Here is a 17,076-nt window from a genome sequence, read left to right on the forward strand (position 1 = left end):
TCCCAACAGCAACCACCATGAGTAAGAACCACTAGGCCTCTCCTCTAGTCTGCTCGAAGATACAGACTACGCATACGAGTACTATCATGAGAATTGGGGAATAGGCTGCTGCAAAAATCTTTTGTGGCCAAGCATGCTGCAATAGTATGATAGTAACAGAAAGCTCTTAAGACCTTCCACAATGGGGTGGTTTGTCTCTAATAATAGGCACCTTGAAGGTACCCCATAGTGTCGAAATCTAAAATGGTACCTATTGAGAAGAGTGGGTGACATAGACTCTCTCTCCGGGCCTCGTATGTTTTGATATTAAAATATTGAAATATAATAATATAAAATTATTAATAGATAATATAAATTTATTAATGAGTTTTATTTAAGAAATTTATATGAGACGTTTGATTGAAATGATTGAGTGTCTTCTAAACATTCTAAAAATATTTCATCTTAGATTAATGCAATATTCACTTACTCTAAATTTATCTTGTAAGAAAAATGTTAAAATAGTTAGAGGAACAAAAATTAATAAATTGTTGATTTGTATAGTGTGGACCACCGTCCTCTATGATTTGATTTGTATAGTGTGGACCACCGTCCTCTATGTCTCCTTCCATTTTCTTCGTGAACACTCATATCATTAAAAAAATTTAGGGGACATATCATAAAGTTTTGTTGGGTATAATCAAACATCAAATCATTTAATGGTACACATATTTAAAGTTTCTTTATTTATTTTTCAAACATGTAAACTTACTTAAAATCATTTAAAGTACATCACCCTTAAATGATTTTAAGTAAATTTTGAGAATGTAGTAAAGTTGTAGAAGAGGATCCTCTGATTACTGATATGATTAGGTCTAAAGAGACAGCGGTTATTGCGTCTTTCATCGATGTTGTCCTTCTTGAAGAGCCGTGTGAGAAAGTGGTAGCAGTGCGAGAGATGTTATCCTTCTTGAAGAGCCGTGCGAGGAAGTGGTAGCAGACTCACTTCCTTTGAGAGATTTTGGTAAGTCCATAGTGGTGACGAACCCTAACTTGTCAAATTTTAATGCAAATGTTATTCATGATATGCAAGTTTTAGGGATTATCAGTGCTCCTACTGCAGTCCAACAAGCTATGAATTTCTTAAGTGATTCCTGGGCTAATATGTCTCAGAATGAAGAGATCGATGATTTGGCTGATCATCAATTTCAATTGGTGGTTCCAAGAAAAAAGAAAAAGTCAAAGCCGGTGACTAAGGCTAGCAAAGGGTTCAAGTTGGTTCTTCCAACCGAGCGCCTCGCTAGTTTTTAAGGGATAGTGGTCCCTCTTGCTTTTAGTTCGCTCTATCTCTTTTGATCTTACTTTTTGCTGTTTCTTGGAGGGTTTCGGTTTATGTCTCCCCATTTTTGTACTTTTATCTTTCTTTTAATATAATTTTAGGGTGAAACAGCAGGAGACCCCTCTGCTCCCCATAATCTTTTGCTTAAAAAAAAAATTAAGTAAATTTTATATTCTTGAAAAAAAAGTAAAGTAAAAATAGGTTAATTTTTCCTAACAAATATATTTTTGAAATGGAAAGTAGTCGAAAAAAAAAACTACTGGTTACCAGACCAGAAAATGAGACACCACAAAAACTAGGAAAACTTGAGACACCTTAATAGATGCTCATTGAAAATCCATATCAACAAAAAGCTATCTTCTGCGCGATGCTGCTTCCCAAAAAACAACCAATTTCATCATTATTGATACAATGAACAACAAGGTCGATCGGCCTAATATATTTGTAGGTCTAAAGCCAATTTTAAATTAAGGTCTTTTAAGTATGTTGACAGATAAACATAAAAATTAAAAACACTAAATATGCAATTTTATTTGAGGCATGTCGAACACTAAATGTAAATAAAACTCTCGATGAGTGTTTGAACATTGATTCATCAAGTAGAGAGTGTAATTTCTTGTGTTAGATTCAACCTCATTAGCACTTTAAACAAAAAATTCAGTTTAATTAATAATATACGTTGAAAATAATATTTAATATAGACATTATTTACCAATTGTAAAACCTTGAAATAAAAAAATAGTATTGAATTCTAATGTAAATATAAATTACTACAAGTCTAAAACTCTCCATTTAACTACGCATGCACAACTGTTTAAAGAATTTGACTTGCAGAAATATATTTAAAGCAAATAAGATTTAGGACCTAATTAATACGAGATCTAAAAATTTGGAGGCCTAAAACCCGTGTTTTAGTGGCAGACCACTTCGACCAGCCCCTAAACAACCACCTTCAAATCAGACTCAAACAAACAAAATTCCACCGTTTAGTCTGCTTCAAATTTTTAGCAAAATCATACATCCAAACACAATTATCATCCCTTCTCAATCATGCACCACCTACAAGCTCTTGACGATTTTCATTTACATTGGTATTAACGAATTCCACGTTTTTTCAAATATGGATCCAGTTGAGTTATTGACTTTTTCTCAGTAGGACCCTGGTGGAGCACCCTCGTGAATGCATGCATGTTAAATATTAATAACTCTAAGGTATTGACTTCAAACAACATTTTCTCTTTCATTTGTAAATATGAACTTCAAAGACAGCATACATGCTGCAACTTTTCTTGCACTCTTCTCTTGCATCTTTGCACTCTTTTCATCGGTTCCAATTTCTGGATCAAAGGACAGTCTCCAGGCTGATCGGTTACTCCATGTCACCGGAGCCGTTGGGCCGGAGAGTCTTGTTTTTGATAGTCACGGCGAAGGACCATACACCGGCGTGGCGGATGGACGGATTTTGAAGTATGAAGGGGAGGAACGTGGTTGGACTGAATTTGCTGTCACTAGTTCCAATAGGTAATAGAAATATGCACATTTGGTGTTTCCACGTTTCCAAATTCTTTCTTTATTGGTATTCTTTTTTTGGTACAATTTAATTTTGGTTTGATTCCACGTTTCCAAATTCTTCCTTTATTGGTATTCTTCTTTTGGTACAATTTAATTTTATTTACTTTTAATTTAGATTATTAGTGACTAGGGAGTAGGGAGACTTAAATTGGGCTTACGATTGACGTTTGTGAGCTTCACCACTAGATTATTAGGTAAAAATAAAATAAAAATGGTGTGACATGGTTGGTAGATGTTAAGGGAGTCTCTTAAGCATATGTGGGATCGATATTAGATATAGAAAATCTTTGTTGAAAACTATTACCCCTTAAATATACTTCTCGATATCTCGAGAATAGTTTATAATTATGGGTCGTTGATTAATTATTGTGTTCACCCTTGACTTTACTCTTTACTTCATATTTTACATGTCATATATTAAGACACTAAAAGTGTGTTTGGATGATTGAATGTACTGGGTAATGTAATATTTTGAGAGAATTCAAATCCTTCTAGGTAAATTTCATTGAGTTGAATGATTATTTTGAAAATTCTAAAAATGATGAAAATTTATGAAGTATTTTATCCAAGCTAAACATAGCGAAATTCAAATGACATCAGAAAGCTAGAAATTTGAAATTTCTTCCTTCTTATATATTTTTTTCAAATCTTGCAAGTTGGTCTCCATATTTTTCAAAATTTTCAAATTGACCCCTATAAATTTTCATAAAATTGTAAATTGGGCCCTCAGTTTTAAAAAATAACAAATTTATCACTCAATATTTTCAAAAACTACCATTTAACCCCTCAAAATTTGCAAATTGGCCCCTATCAAATTTCAAAATTTCCCCCAAAAATCTTGAATTTATAAAATTTGCCAAAAATGATTACAATGAAATTTTATATTACTATATCCAAACAATTTTTTTATAACTGAAAGCAATTTAATTGAACCATTTGAATTTCCTAGAACTTTAAATTATTAAAAAAAAAATTGGAATTATCTCATTCAAACACCTCTAAGATTGGATGTTTTGAGGGAATTCAAATCCTTCTAGCTAAATTTCATTGTTTGGATGATTAATTTAGTAAATTTTCAAAACGATTAAATTTATGATGTATTTTTCAAATTTTGCAAGTTGGGCACCCATATTTATAAATATTAAAATGTTCTAATTGACCCCTATAAATTATTCAAGAAGTGCAAGTTGTCTCCTAAAATTTTTAAAATTCCAAATTAACCCTCAATTTTTTCAAAATTTGCAGTTTGGTCCTTACTTTTCAATTTTCAAATTTGACCTTTTTTTTTTTTTTACAAAAGTAGTAAAAAAATGTTAACAATGAAATCTAGTATACCTCTATCCAAACAAATTATTTATAAAGAAAAAAAGACAATGTAATTGAATCATTTGAATTGGTTAAACTTCTAAATTATCTAATATTTTCAATTAAGTCATTAAACATACTCTAAAAAGTTAGGGTCAATGGTCCACAAGTTATAGATCAAGTGACAATCATGCCAAAATTGCTAGATCGGACATTGTAACCGGAGTTTCAACCCCAACGGCTCCTCCATTTAAGCGTGTGATTTTTCAATGACTATTGACTAGTGTCTTTTCATCTATCTACCTCAAAAAAAATTGAGTTAAGTGGCATGGTTTTGCATGATAGCAGTATAAAAGACTTAGACGTTGTTTGGATAAACAATTTGATTAAGCGCTTATAACACAAACACTTATCATATGTGTTTCTGCATACGTTATTTCCACAACAAAAGATTAAATGAAATTAAATTGTTTCCATATAAATTATAAATCATTTTCTTAAGCTATTATGTTGCGCTTGCGAAAATAAGCTAAAAATAGCTTGGGAAACATGTCCTAAGTTGTTTTTCAAATCTCTCCCAAACAGTATCGCTAGGGTTTATGTAAGTGGATAAACTTAAATAAGTCAATTTAAACATACCCTTATTCTACAAGGCAAGCAAACAAGAAAGTGAATCTCTACCTTTTGTTTCAAACGGTTTCATCATTGTTTGAGAATGCAAGCAAGGAGACCTAATCTTCTATCTGTTTTCAGACATTGATACACTTGCAAATTGTGCAAGAATGTTTCACTTACTAGTTGTTCTAGTAAATATTTCGATGAAATAATGATAAACAATCTCAGTTTAATTTTTTTCATGGTACTTTAGTTTTAATAGCTACTTTTTTGTCCGAGGATATGTACAAAAAGGTTATACACTAATTGTTTTATTTGAATGTCATGTAAGTCATACTTATATTTGCATTTTCTTATGAATTTAATGAGATTAGTTGTATGAATTTCAAGGTCGAACTGTGTGGTTCCATTCGCACCAGAGTTAGAGGATATTTGTGGGAGGCCACTAGGACTAAGATTTGATAAGAAAAATGGAGATTTGTATATTGTTGATGCCTACCTTGGCCTTAACGTAGTAGGATCTGCAGGGGGTTTGGCCACACAGTTAGCAACAGAAGCTGAAGGCCAACCTTTTCGCTTCACCAATGACATGGACATTAGTGAAGATGAAGATGTGATTTACTTCACTGATTCAAGCAGAGTCTATCAGAGAAGGTAAGTTCAACACTAAACAATACCTTATTTTCTACCATCAACTTTATCTGCATTTTGTTAAACAACATTGCTATTGATTATGAACAATTTTTTTTACGAAATACAAATGAAATGATTAATACTTTGTTTTTGGGCAAAGTTTGATTTGTTCGCTTGAGTTCAGATAGGGAGATGGTGGCTTTGAGGAAGCGAAGTAAAGAGAAAAATCTTAACCATTTTTTATAGTGATTGTGTAGATAAGAATAAATGAATCCTTACAATTAATATTTTTTTTTTATTTTTGAAATATTTTAACAATATAAATTAAATTTGATCTATATGTTGGTCACTTTTGTTTGTAGGCAAATTCCGCTTTTACTTCTTAGCGGAGACAAAACTGGGAGGTTAATGAAATATGATAAGTCAACGAAAGAAGTGAATGTCTTATTAAGTGGGCTTAATTATCCCAATGGTGTTTGTTTAAGCAAAGACGGTTTATTTCTTCTAGTAGGTGAAACTTCGACTTTCCGGATTCTTCGACTTTGGCTTCATGGCCCTAATGCTGGCCAAGTCAATATTTTTACTGTTCTTCCAGGTTATCCGGACAATATAAGGAGAAATTCAGATGGGCAGTTTTGGGTTGCTTTGCATAATGCAGCTATAAAGTTGAGTGATGAAGGGGAAATATTAGAAATCGTGGAAGGAAAGACCATGAGATATGTCAGTGAAGCGGATGAAAAAGATGGAAAACTTTTGATTGGATCGGTGTTAATGCCTTATGTTGGTATTTATAGTTTATGAGAATACAAATACTCTTTCTGGTTTTACTTATAAGTAAATTTTCACTTTTTAAATTTATTGAATAACTAATGTATTTGGTCTATATCACAGACTAAATACATTAGTTATTATACAATAAATATAAAAGTTAAAAATTGATTACAATTGAGATCAGATGGAGTATTATACTACCCATGCCAGGGGATTCTTTTATTTTCTTAACTTTTTTAATGTAATGGGGAGTAATTATGTTGGCAAGTATATGACAAAATTTAAAATAAATTTATTATGCACACATTTATATTTAAATAATTGTGGTTATCATTTGCAGCAAATGAAAGAGTTTGAGATGATGAGTTCAAACACGAACGAAGGAATAAAACGTTAGTCTAACAAACTAAATACTATTATTGATCATTCAAAAAAAAAAAATAGGTGATCTTGTTGTCATTGACAAAATATCTTAATGGAGTTCGGAAAATGTAGGATTCAAAGCCATCGTGTTCAAACTTATTATACAAACGCATCTATAATAATATTGAGTGCTCATTGCACATTTTTAAGGCATTTTTGGCCCCCGTTTGGATTGAGCTTATGAAAAAGAGCTTATGCAAATAAATAAGTTTTTATCTTAATTCATTAGTTTTCACTAACGAAAATTGTACCTTCATAAACTGTTTTTTATTTGCATAAGTTGTTTTGCATAAGCTCTAAAATAAGCTAATCCAAACAGAGCCTTTGTCTAAAATGCTATGTATGAAGAATAGATGCAAGATCATTTTTATTTCCCACAGTGCTATGGATTTTCCACCACTTTGCTTAGATTCTTTTTTCCAAATCAAATCACTTGTGAATGTACACTTGTTATTATTTATTTTGTTTTGTTTTTGTCAATCACACAGCTTAAGTTTAACATTGGTTTGTTCTAGTAGGTCTTGAATATAATTCATGTAAATTAGTTTCAAACGGATGAACATAATATGCATCTTTTACAAATATTAGGAAGAAATCTTGTATGACAGTTGGTTTTAAGGAAATGAATTTTATTGTGATAAAATTTGGTAAAAATATCAATTAATTTGACGTAAGCATATTATTAATTTGACGAATGAAAAGATACTGCCAGTTAGAAATTGATTATGCAAATTGGTCTAATTACTTATTTGAACTTGGTTGATGAAGTTCAAAATTACCAAGTTATCACACATTCACACTTGTGCCAAGTTTCTTTTGACCCAAAAAATAGGTCAAGTCTAACGGATTAGTAAATGTAAAATAGAATAAAAAGATATAATATAAGAGACGATGAATTATGCAATGAACTTTCCATTCATGTGTAAATATTTGTATATCAAATTTTATCTTGCATTGATGTACTTCCTAATAATTGGAATATTTTGATTCACACCTTTGTCTGCCTGTCTGCCTGCTCTATGTAATGTCTTTCGCAGGCTTAACCTTTAAGCTTGCAGTTAGCTGAGCTAATTTGATGCAAACTTACGTAACATGTAGATAAACATATTTATCAAATTACAATTTTTCAGTTAATCACTTTCAATCAATTAAAATACAAGCGAGCGAAATATAGATCATTAAACTCATAGGAAAAGATAATTCATGAAAATAACCAAGCTATGCTGAGAACAGTGCAAAAATGAAGGAACAATCCCTAAATGATAATCATGTTATATAGCCCGAAAGATTTAAGAGGAGGCAATCATGCCCTACATTTTGAAATTGGTATGCTGATTTAGCAATCCGGCGTTTTTCCAACAATCTACACAGCCGATGTATATATCTAATGCTCAGGTTTTACAATAACTTCCTCCAAAACATAGATGTTCTAAAATTACATATTATCATCACAACATTAAAAAAAATCCCTCTAATAAGATGACGATTCAAGGTTGTACAAGCAACAACTACTTCCACAGAAAGGGCTGAATAATTGAGTTGTGATACGATGTCCAATGTTATCTTCAGAGCTCCAGCAAGTAGAAACCTGACACGTTAGAATACATGAAAAATGAGACATTTTAGTTACACACAAAGGTCAATCAAGAAAAAGTAAACATACTACAAGATGAAGTAATAAGACAAACATATACAAGTACTTGAATTAAAGACTCGGTAAAACTGTACTACTGCAATGTAGAATTATAGTAGCACACAATTGAGTGCAGTCACTTGTTCATAAACTTCTTTTAATATTCTTGACAAAATTTTGTATAAAATAGACTTCAAAGAATAACATATTCTATTGGTTAGGTGAGGACGCATCCCCCTCCCCTTGCACCAATGGTTACAGACTTAAAAGAATAAGAGATACAGTTGATGGGTTCCTTTTGCAATAATTTACTGAATCCTAGAATCTAAAGTTCATCAGGTTTTATTTTTTTTACTTACTATTGTATCTCCAAATCAATCGAATAAGTGAGCAAAGTCTAAAATATCCACAATGCTCATTATAGTTTTTTTTTTTTACCATAATGCTCATTATAGTTTTATAGTTTTACTTAAATGTACAAAAGCTTATTTTAACAAAAAAAAAAAACAATGCTATGCTATGCATTAAGACAGAGCTTAGCACATGGAAGGTTACTGTGATGGGGACCATGGATGCACACAAGTTAGTCGATCATCTATGGACAAACCAAAAAGCAAGTAAAAATAGTTTCATAGCCAGAATCTGAACCTGAACAAGAAAGGGGGAAAACCAGAAGCAGGAGAGGTTAAACCAGAAGAAAAGAGAGAAGACGAAGGGTGGGTGATGAAGATAATAAGCATGGGAGTTAAGAAGAGAACGGATTTTATGATGATGAGGAAGGCATGAGAAGAGGATGATATACTATTATCAGCTACTCTATGTGGTTCAAGGAATCCCACAGCCACCTCAACTCTTTAGTGATGAAAGTCCCAATGCATGTTGTATTTCATAAAAATTCATCACATTCACGTCGTTATTTGATGATATAACTCAGCTTTTCATGTATATATTACTAACTACATCATGATGGAGATACATCATCTTTGTAGTCTATAGATTACAGATGATTATTATATAAATAACATGGATGACATTTTATAAAGACCAGAAAAACAAATAATTAAAGGAAGAAAAAAGGCTACTTATTTAAGTTTATCCACAGAATGAAGTTTAAATCATCGTGTGCAGGCTAATAAAATGGAATCAGATCCAAATAAATTATGTTCTTGATCTGTTCTGCCGAAGTGGCATAATAAGAGAATAGCGAAAGTAACCCTTTTCTGTTATGAGATTCAGGGCCGGAAAGGGATTCAGTCACACCATGGATATTAATTGTTTAACCAACTGGTGATAATACTGACTTTGGCACCTTGCCAGCTTAACTATTGGAAGGACGTGAATAATAAGAAAAAGGTATACTGGGGTTTCTATAATACCTCCTTTACTGGAGGAATTAGTAGAGCAAGAAGACATCAATTGGGAATAAGAGGTGATGTAGCTCCATGCCGTAAAAGACCACTGGATGTCAGGGCACATTTGCAGGCTGATTTGGATGAAAAATAAAGGTCAGGACTGGGAAGAGAAGAGCTTCAAGTGGAAATAAATGAAGATGATCATATAGTTGAAATAAGGAGAATGCAAACTGGAAAGAGGACAGCTGAGGCCTAGAGAAAAGGTCCCTTGAAATTAATTCTCATTTAAAAGGGGAATAAACTATGGGAAAAAACATGAGGCAAACAAATGTCAATGATGGTGCTGACAGAGAAGCAAGGGCGAGTAGCATACAATTATTGCTCGATTCTTTTCTACAAATGTAATTGCTTCTAGCGTTGCAAATCAAAACACTACAAGTCGATGTTGAAACCTATGGCCGTTATTTGAAACCTCAAAAGTATCATGAAATGAGGGTCCACTCCTTGAAAAAGAGTTGGAACATGATCAGGTTTGTTGAAGAATCTTGTAGAGCAACGAGTAAAATATGGATGCTCGATTATGTTTGGACCAACACAAAGGATGGGACCTTGATAAATTTTTTGGTGAATTCTCCGGCTAGAAAATTGTTTGTGAAGAGCATGCTTCTAAAGACACAAAGACTGTGAATAAGTTATATGAGTTGGTGAACAATTTTGTTGAGGAGATTGGTGAGCGAAATGTTGTGCAGTTGATTACCAACAATGGAAGTAATTATGTTATGGCTGGTAAACTGTTAATACGAGATCCCACATGTTTTGGACTCCATGTCCTGCACATTGTATAGAGTATAGACCTTATGTTGGAAGATATTGGAAAGATTCCTAAGGTTAAAAAGGTTATACAAAGAGGGGTTACTTTTGTATGCTACATTTATTTTCAGCTACGAAACGAGACTAAGTTCCTCATTAAGTTCAAAGCCAATGTCTAGTTATAATTGTAGCCTACTAGACTACTCCCTCTCTTTCTACAACCTTTTTAACCTTAGGAATCTTTCCAATATCTTCTAACATAAGGTATATACAATGTGCAGGACATGGAGTCCAAAAGATGTGGGGTCTCATTGCATTGTCAGTAATTAACTGAACAACAAAATTATTTCCATTGTCAGTAATTAACTGAACAACACTTCGCTCACCAATCTCCTCAAGAAAACTGTCCAGCAACTCATAACTTATTCCTAGTCTTTTCGTCTTTAGAAACATCGATGCTTTTACAAACATTGTGCAAGGCTTTCCAGCCCAAGAATTCACCAAGAAACATATCAAGGTCCTATTCTTTCAGTCTATCCAATCATCAGACTTAATTGAGCATCCATGTTTTACTCGTTAATCAACATGATTTACCAACAAATCCTTAGTATGTTTCAACTCTATTTCAAGGAGTGGACCCTCAATTCATGGTAGCTTGGAGGTTTCAGATAACGAACGACCATAGGTTACAAGTTCCAACAGCTCCCAACGTCAACTTGAAGTGTTTTGATCTTGCAACATCAAAAGCAATTCGATTCATATAAAAGAATTGAGGAATATATTGTCACCACCATCATTGACATTTGTTAGCCTCATGTTTTTTCCCATAGTTTGTTACCTTCTTTTCACGAGAATTAGTTCCAACAGGTCTTTCTTCTTGGCAGCTGGCCTCTTTATAGTTTGAATTCTCCTTATTACCGCAATATCATCACAAACATCTTCAACTAATTGCACATCGACCTCATCATTTCTTTGTACTCTCCTTTGGTTCTCTCATCCAAATCAGTGTGCAACAGTGCCTTCACATCCAGTGGTGTTTTACGGCATGAAGCCACATCACCCCTTATTCCCAATTGATAGCTTCTAGCTCTCCTAATTCCTCCGGTACTGGGGACATCACAGGAGTCACAATATAGCTTTTTCTAATTATTCAAGTCCTTCCAATGTTAAACACTAACTTCTAGGCAAGGTCAATGTTATCACTAGTCAGTTTATGCCTTTGAGCAAGAGAGTTGACGGAAACGGACGCAGAGTTTGATGTGCTACAGCCAATGTTATCACTAGTCACTAGTCAATTTATAACTAGGGTTTTGCGATGGAATGTGAGAGCAATGGAACAGTTCGCGGGTGAGAAGAGGGAAAAGGTTAGGGTTATTCAAAATTCCCAAAATGCCCTTGAAACAGTTTAAAAATTAGGCCCAATTGGGATTAAAATCCTTGACCCACTCCGCGGCTTGCAAACTGCAATAGCACCTGGTGCGGCCGCTAACCCAAACTGTTCTGCTATTACCATGGCCATAGCGTTTTCTTGCTGCCACACTGCTATAGCACGCTGTTGACAGCCTAGAACTAACATACAATTGAAGATAAACATTAAGACCGATTTTCTAGGAAAATGGGGTCTGAGTGTCAAAGTAACTTCACAGTGGATTAAGAACAAAACCAATATAAATATCATTGTTTCAAGCATTTCTGCGCACAAGTAATGTGCACCAATAAAGGCTTAAAATGGGAGAAAATAGAGGTCTGTGATAACCATATAGGACATTGAATACAAGCAATTTTTAATAGACCCAAATCTATCTAAACACATGTACTTAAATACTCTTTTGCATGTGAACAAACATAATAACAAATATTTATGAAAATTAATTTGATTTGTTGTTACAATGAAGTTCCCAACTTATTCTAACTTCATGAAACGATTTGTTTATTCTATCCTACGTATACCACTTTTTGTCTAAATGGAAAAAGAAAGATAAATAGACAAACAAAGAAAATCTTATCATCATAATCAGCAAAAGTAAGAGCAAAATAACATAGACAAACCTAGAAACGACTAGTTTTTTTCTTCCTAAAATTGTGCGGAATGTTTTATTAGACTTTACTGAAAGGCAATTGGGGGCTAATTATTTCCAAGGAGGCATACCATCAGGGATTGGAAACCTTCCATTTTTAAATAAAATATCGTCCCTCTCTTGTTTTATTACTGTTAATGTTCAATTGTAATGAAATGAACTGATTTCTAGTTTTTCTTAATAGCTATAACTATGGACCTATATATTTCTAGTTTTTTATTCTTGAATTATTTATGGTTTTAATGCAACCTTTGGTCCATGTCATATGGTTATGATAGAACATTATGGCGTAATTAGATCCATGTAGCAAACCCCACTTAGTGGGAAAAGGCTTGGTTGTTGTTATTGTGGTTTTAATGCAACCTTTCAATTCAGGGATGTATCAAGCAATCCATTAGAAGGATCTCTACCTTTCACTATCCTCCGTCTCTCACATTTGCAGGTTTTGCAAGTCAATTTAGCATATATAGCTCAAGGTCATCAATCATCATGATACAACAAAGGTCAATTTTCAGTTATGCTAATCTAACTTGTCTTAGGTTAGGAACCTATCAACCAATTTCTTTTCTGGTGAAATCCCTCATTGGAGTACTAAATACCATCAAGATTCTTTTCTGGTGAAATCCATAACATTGGAATACTATTATCTGTAGTCTTGAATCAGGATTGATATAACCCCTAAAACAAACCTAGCTATTTCTGTCATAAACTTCGACATTTTAGAAAACAGTGGATATTCAAATTACCAAGTGAAATACATTGAAATTTTCATCGTCATCATCAAAAGTAAGTGCAAAATAACAGATTTGGAGCATTAAGAGCAAAGTAAGTGAAATACCAATCAATTTTACAATCACTGTTGCTGCTGTTGATTTGGAGCATTTGGTGGAGGAGGCATGCCAGGCCGAGGTGGACCATAAACCGGAACACCACTTCCAGGAGGAGGAGGCATTCCAGGACGAGGCGGTGGCTGCATTCCAGGACGAGGAGGAGCAGGAGGTCCTCTAACCATCTGACCAGGAGGAGGTGGGCCCATAGGTCTCTGCCCATACTGAGGAGGTGGCATACCAAATTGCGGAGGAGGACCACCTGGTCTCTGCCCAAATTGCCCCGGCGGCATAGGAGGCGGTGGACCCCTCACCATCTGCGGTGGACCTTGTCCAGGATGTCCAGGATATGGCATTTGACCAGGTGGACCTTGACCAGGCGGACGCATAACCGGAGCACCACCAGGATATGATACTGGCGGACGCGAAATCTGCGGCTGCATCATACCAGGAGCAGGTCCACCTACACCACGAACAGGACCAGCAAGACCAGGCTGAGCTTGAATAACCGGCGCCGGAGGAATACCTCTACCTGCAGCACGACCAATTCCAGGACCAGCCATTGCAGCAGCATTTACAGCTTTGGAACGAGATTCCTCCGGTGGTGGAGGACCTTCAACTGTCATCGAAACAACTTCTTCACCCCGAAGTAGAACCAAACCAAGTGTGCGGCGGTCTTCACGGTCGCCGTCGGTGGTTTTCTTACCCTTCGCCGGTGGAAGTTTTCGAAACTCTTCGCAGTCGCCGAGAACAAGATTCATGTGGCGGTCGAAAGCCATGAATTTTCCGACAAGTTGACGACCGTCTTGGATTGTTACTCGCATTCTGTAATTGATGTATTGAAGCATTTTGGAACTCTTTGACATCGACATTGTTACTGTGATTTGAGTTTTCTCAAAACCCTAATTTTCAAAACCCTGATTTGATGAGATTCGAAGGGAAGAAGACGCTGTTTGTGATCGTAGGGTTTTAGATGAAAATGAGATTTAGATCGATGATCAATTAGGAGCGGATTGTGACCCGACCCGACTCGTTTATGAAACCCACCGTCCTCAACTATAGTCCAGCCCATAATCAACAAGGAAGCGAAATTTACTCTTCTCCCTTTCCATTTTGCTCATTCCATATTGATGAAATTGCTACATAGAGATTAGAATAGTCTCCGTGGATACGAATTAAAACTCCAATATAAGTTCACTTACTAATATTCTCCGTCATATCTACAAGAAACAATAAGAAAAAACAAACTTATCATTTAAGCATTTCGTCAAACACTTATAACAAAATCCACAACAAACACATTCATAAATTAAATTTGAATGTCACACTTCTTTAACTACAGAACAACAACTAAATGTAAACCCTGAGCAATATATAAATCAATCTTATTACTAATATATTTATAAACAAACCCTAAACAATTTATATTCCATCAACAACATAAATATCCCTAAATAAATAAAAAAGTTAAATGTGACACTTATTTTTAGGGTTGTAGACGAAATGTGTCAACAAAAACGATTTATTTGACGTTGATTTGTTGAAGTTCAAGAGTTGAAAGAATAAATGAGTTTTTTTCTTCAAGTTTTAGTTGTTTGGTAAAAACGTTGGAGGTTTTATTTAGAGTGCCGTTACTTCGAATAAATAAGGTTTAAAATAACATCTAAAGAAAACTATAAACTATAAACTAATTCAAAAAAAGCTTGTTATCAAACATCATTTAATTTTATCAAACATACTTGTAAACTAATTCAATAAACTATAAGTTAGATTATTGACATTACCAAACATAGCCTGATATATCCATCGTGTCGAAAGACTACACCCTTTTTCTTCACAAAATACTAAGGGTAAAACAAAAAATAAAAAACAAAATACGTCAGCAAATTACACAAGGAACAAATTTCAGCATTAGCCCTCAAGAAAGTAAAACAAAAAATTAAGTTAAACCAAACTATTGGAAAGAAATAGACACATGACTATTTTTCAACCCTCTCTAAACCAATTAAAACACTTTCTTAATAAAAAAGGAAACAGAACAGCAAAACAAAAAAAGAAAGATACAGTCCAATTTTACTGGGACCAGTCAATTATAATGAAACTTAGCATAATTTCTCCTTTATTATTCTCTACTGAGCTATAATCATAATAAAATGGTTCATTGAAATTTTACAAGAATGCTAAGAACTGCAACCATATATTTGTCTCTTCGCGATCTTGTATCAATGGATGAGTAACTTTCTCTTCCATTTTGTTATAGATTCTGCCATAGTCAAATATGGATGGTTGGATGCTTTCCAATGCTTTCGTTTGCTAGCTAGATAGAAAGAAAGGCAAGGACTAGGCGTAGGAAATGACCAACCATAACGTGATCGAATTCCATGGCTCCATACTGAGAATAATCCCGCTAATTCCTGCATTGTTCACCAATTCTTGAGGAAGAAGAAAGGAGAGAGATGTTTTGAGAGAGTAAAAATCACACATTTAATGGGAATAAATTTTATTGCTTATCATTCTCCCTTATATACATCACTTGCATACACTTTCAACATAACCAAATTCAGTTGGCATCTTAACTAACTTCCTAAAATTTAGCTGAATTCCAACGAACATCTACTCTAACTAACTACTTTTGCAACATTTTAACTGTTTAGAAAACCACACCTCATGAGAACTGGATCTTGAAACAACTCAGTGATGGAAGCATGTCTTTTTGCAATCGCAATGTGATGTACGTAAATTCTGGAAATGACAACTTAGTGATGGAAGCATGTATTTTATGATGCTATGTGACTGTCATCAAACAGGAAAAGAAGTTCCAAATCATTTACCATCAACAGATATGCTAAAGCAAGAGCATAATCTATAACAAAATCAAGTACAAATATAGAAGAGAGTGAAGATATTTTAGATGGAAGGAGTCACAGGAAGCACTAAGTGTACCTTGAAAATTGCAAGCAGAATCCATGCAATGATGTAATGAACAAATGTGAGGAAAATTGGGAAATCGAAGCCAGCCCTCTCCATCACCTATCAACAACAGTATTTCATCCTTCCAAACATCATAATCATAATAATATACATGCTGATGCAGCAGAGTTAAGCAAATTGTACCGACCAATTTGTTTCCCATGATGATCCCAACCATGAACTGGTGATTGGATTCTTTTGATGTTCAAAGCTCATTGAAACTCTTACTTGATTTATCTATTAATTTGAAACATGAAGAGGTGGGAAGCATTCTCTAGTTTAGAATTTTTTTTGTTTGGTGGACATTATCTGTTTAGATTGATATTGGGAAAAAGGGGAAATTGGCATCATATTGATGAATAATGGGAAAGAGCTCTGAAAGAATAGTGATGAAGACATCAATCCAAAATGGATTCTCTTTTTGTGGAATTGGCTAATGGGAACATCAATCAAATTGGTCGGAATAAAATAGCACTGCCAGTTCAATCCAAAATGGACAGTGCATTTGTCTCAGAAAGTCTCTGTGATGTGATTCAACTATGATAAAAATTGCAACTTGGTGGAAAAAAATTTGTAATTTATACTATCAAAACCATACTCCACGGTATGTATACTATTGGTTTTGTTTATTTATTTATTATAAGAGTAGAGAAAACAAGAAATACTCCGTAGTCCTCACAAATCTCTAAAACAACTTTCAAAGGCATGTCACCGTTTGCAGCAAAATCAAGTACATTTATCATATAGACAAGGCAACAACCATCACAAT

The 17,076-nt window shown here is 34.1% G+C and overlaps 2 protein-coding genes across 2 annotated transcripts; one reads left to right on the plus strand and one right to left on the minus strand.

Annotated features, from left to right (window-relative positions):
* The first annotated feature begins 2,541 nt into the window (after positions 1-2,541).
* On the plus strand, positions 2,542-6,535 carry LOC146924918 (protein STRICTOSIDINE SYNTHASE-LIKE 10-like). The gene is made up of 3 exons (XM_085709876.1): positions 2,542-2,839; positions 5,201-5,464; positions 5,806-6,535. Exons 1-3 carry the CDS (start codon positions 2,571-2,573, stop codon positions 6,242-6,244), a joined length of 972 nt encoding a protein of 323 aa, XP_085566002.1. The 5' UTR covers positions 2,542-2,570; the 3' UTR covers positions 6,245-6,535.
* Positions 6,536-7,878: 1,343 nt separating this feature from the next.
* On the minus strand, positions 7,879-14,285 carry LOC146924919 (uncharacterized). Its single transcript, XM_085709877.1, has 2 exons — positions 13,349-14,285; positions 7,879-8,225 (listed from the first exon to the last, which is right to left on the minus strand). Exon 1 carries the CDS (start codon positions 14,207-14,209, stop codon positions 13,364-13,366), a length of 846 nt encoding a protein of 281 aa, XP_085566003.1. The 5' UTR covers positions 14,210-14,285; the 3' UTR covers positions 7,879-8,225; positions 13,349-13,363.
* Between the last annotated feature and the right edge of the window lie 2,791 nt (positions 14,286-17,076).

This window comes from Medicago sativa, chromosome 5 (assembly GCF_051527215.1).
Source record: "Medicago sativa cultivar Bolivia chromosome 5, Bolivia_mono, whole genome shotgun sequence".
In the NCBI taxonomy this organism is placed as follows: Eukaryota; Viridiplantae; Streptophyta; class Magnoliopsida; order Fabales; family Fabaceae; genus Medicago; species Medicago sativa.

Coding starts and splice junctions, on each gene's coding strand:
- LOC146924918 (XM_085709876.1), top strand. CDS start 2,571: ATGAACTTCAAAGACAGCATACATGCTGCAACTTTTCTTGCACTCTTC. Junction 2,840..5,200: donor GCTGTCACTAGTTCCAATAG/GTAATAGAAATA, acceptor ATGAATTTCAAG/GTCGAACTGTGTGGTTCCAT. Junction 5,465..5,805: donor AGCAGAGTCTATCAGAGAAG/GTAAGTTCAACA, acceptor TTTTGTTTGTAG/GCAAATTCCGCTTTTACTTC.
- LOC146924919 (XM_085709877.1), bottom strand. CDS start 14,209: ATGTCGATGTCAAAGAGTTCCAAAATGCTTCAATACATCAATTACAGA.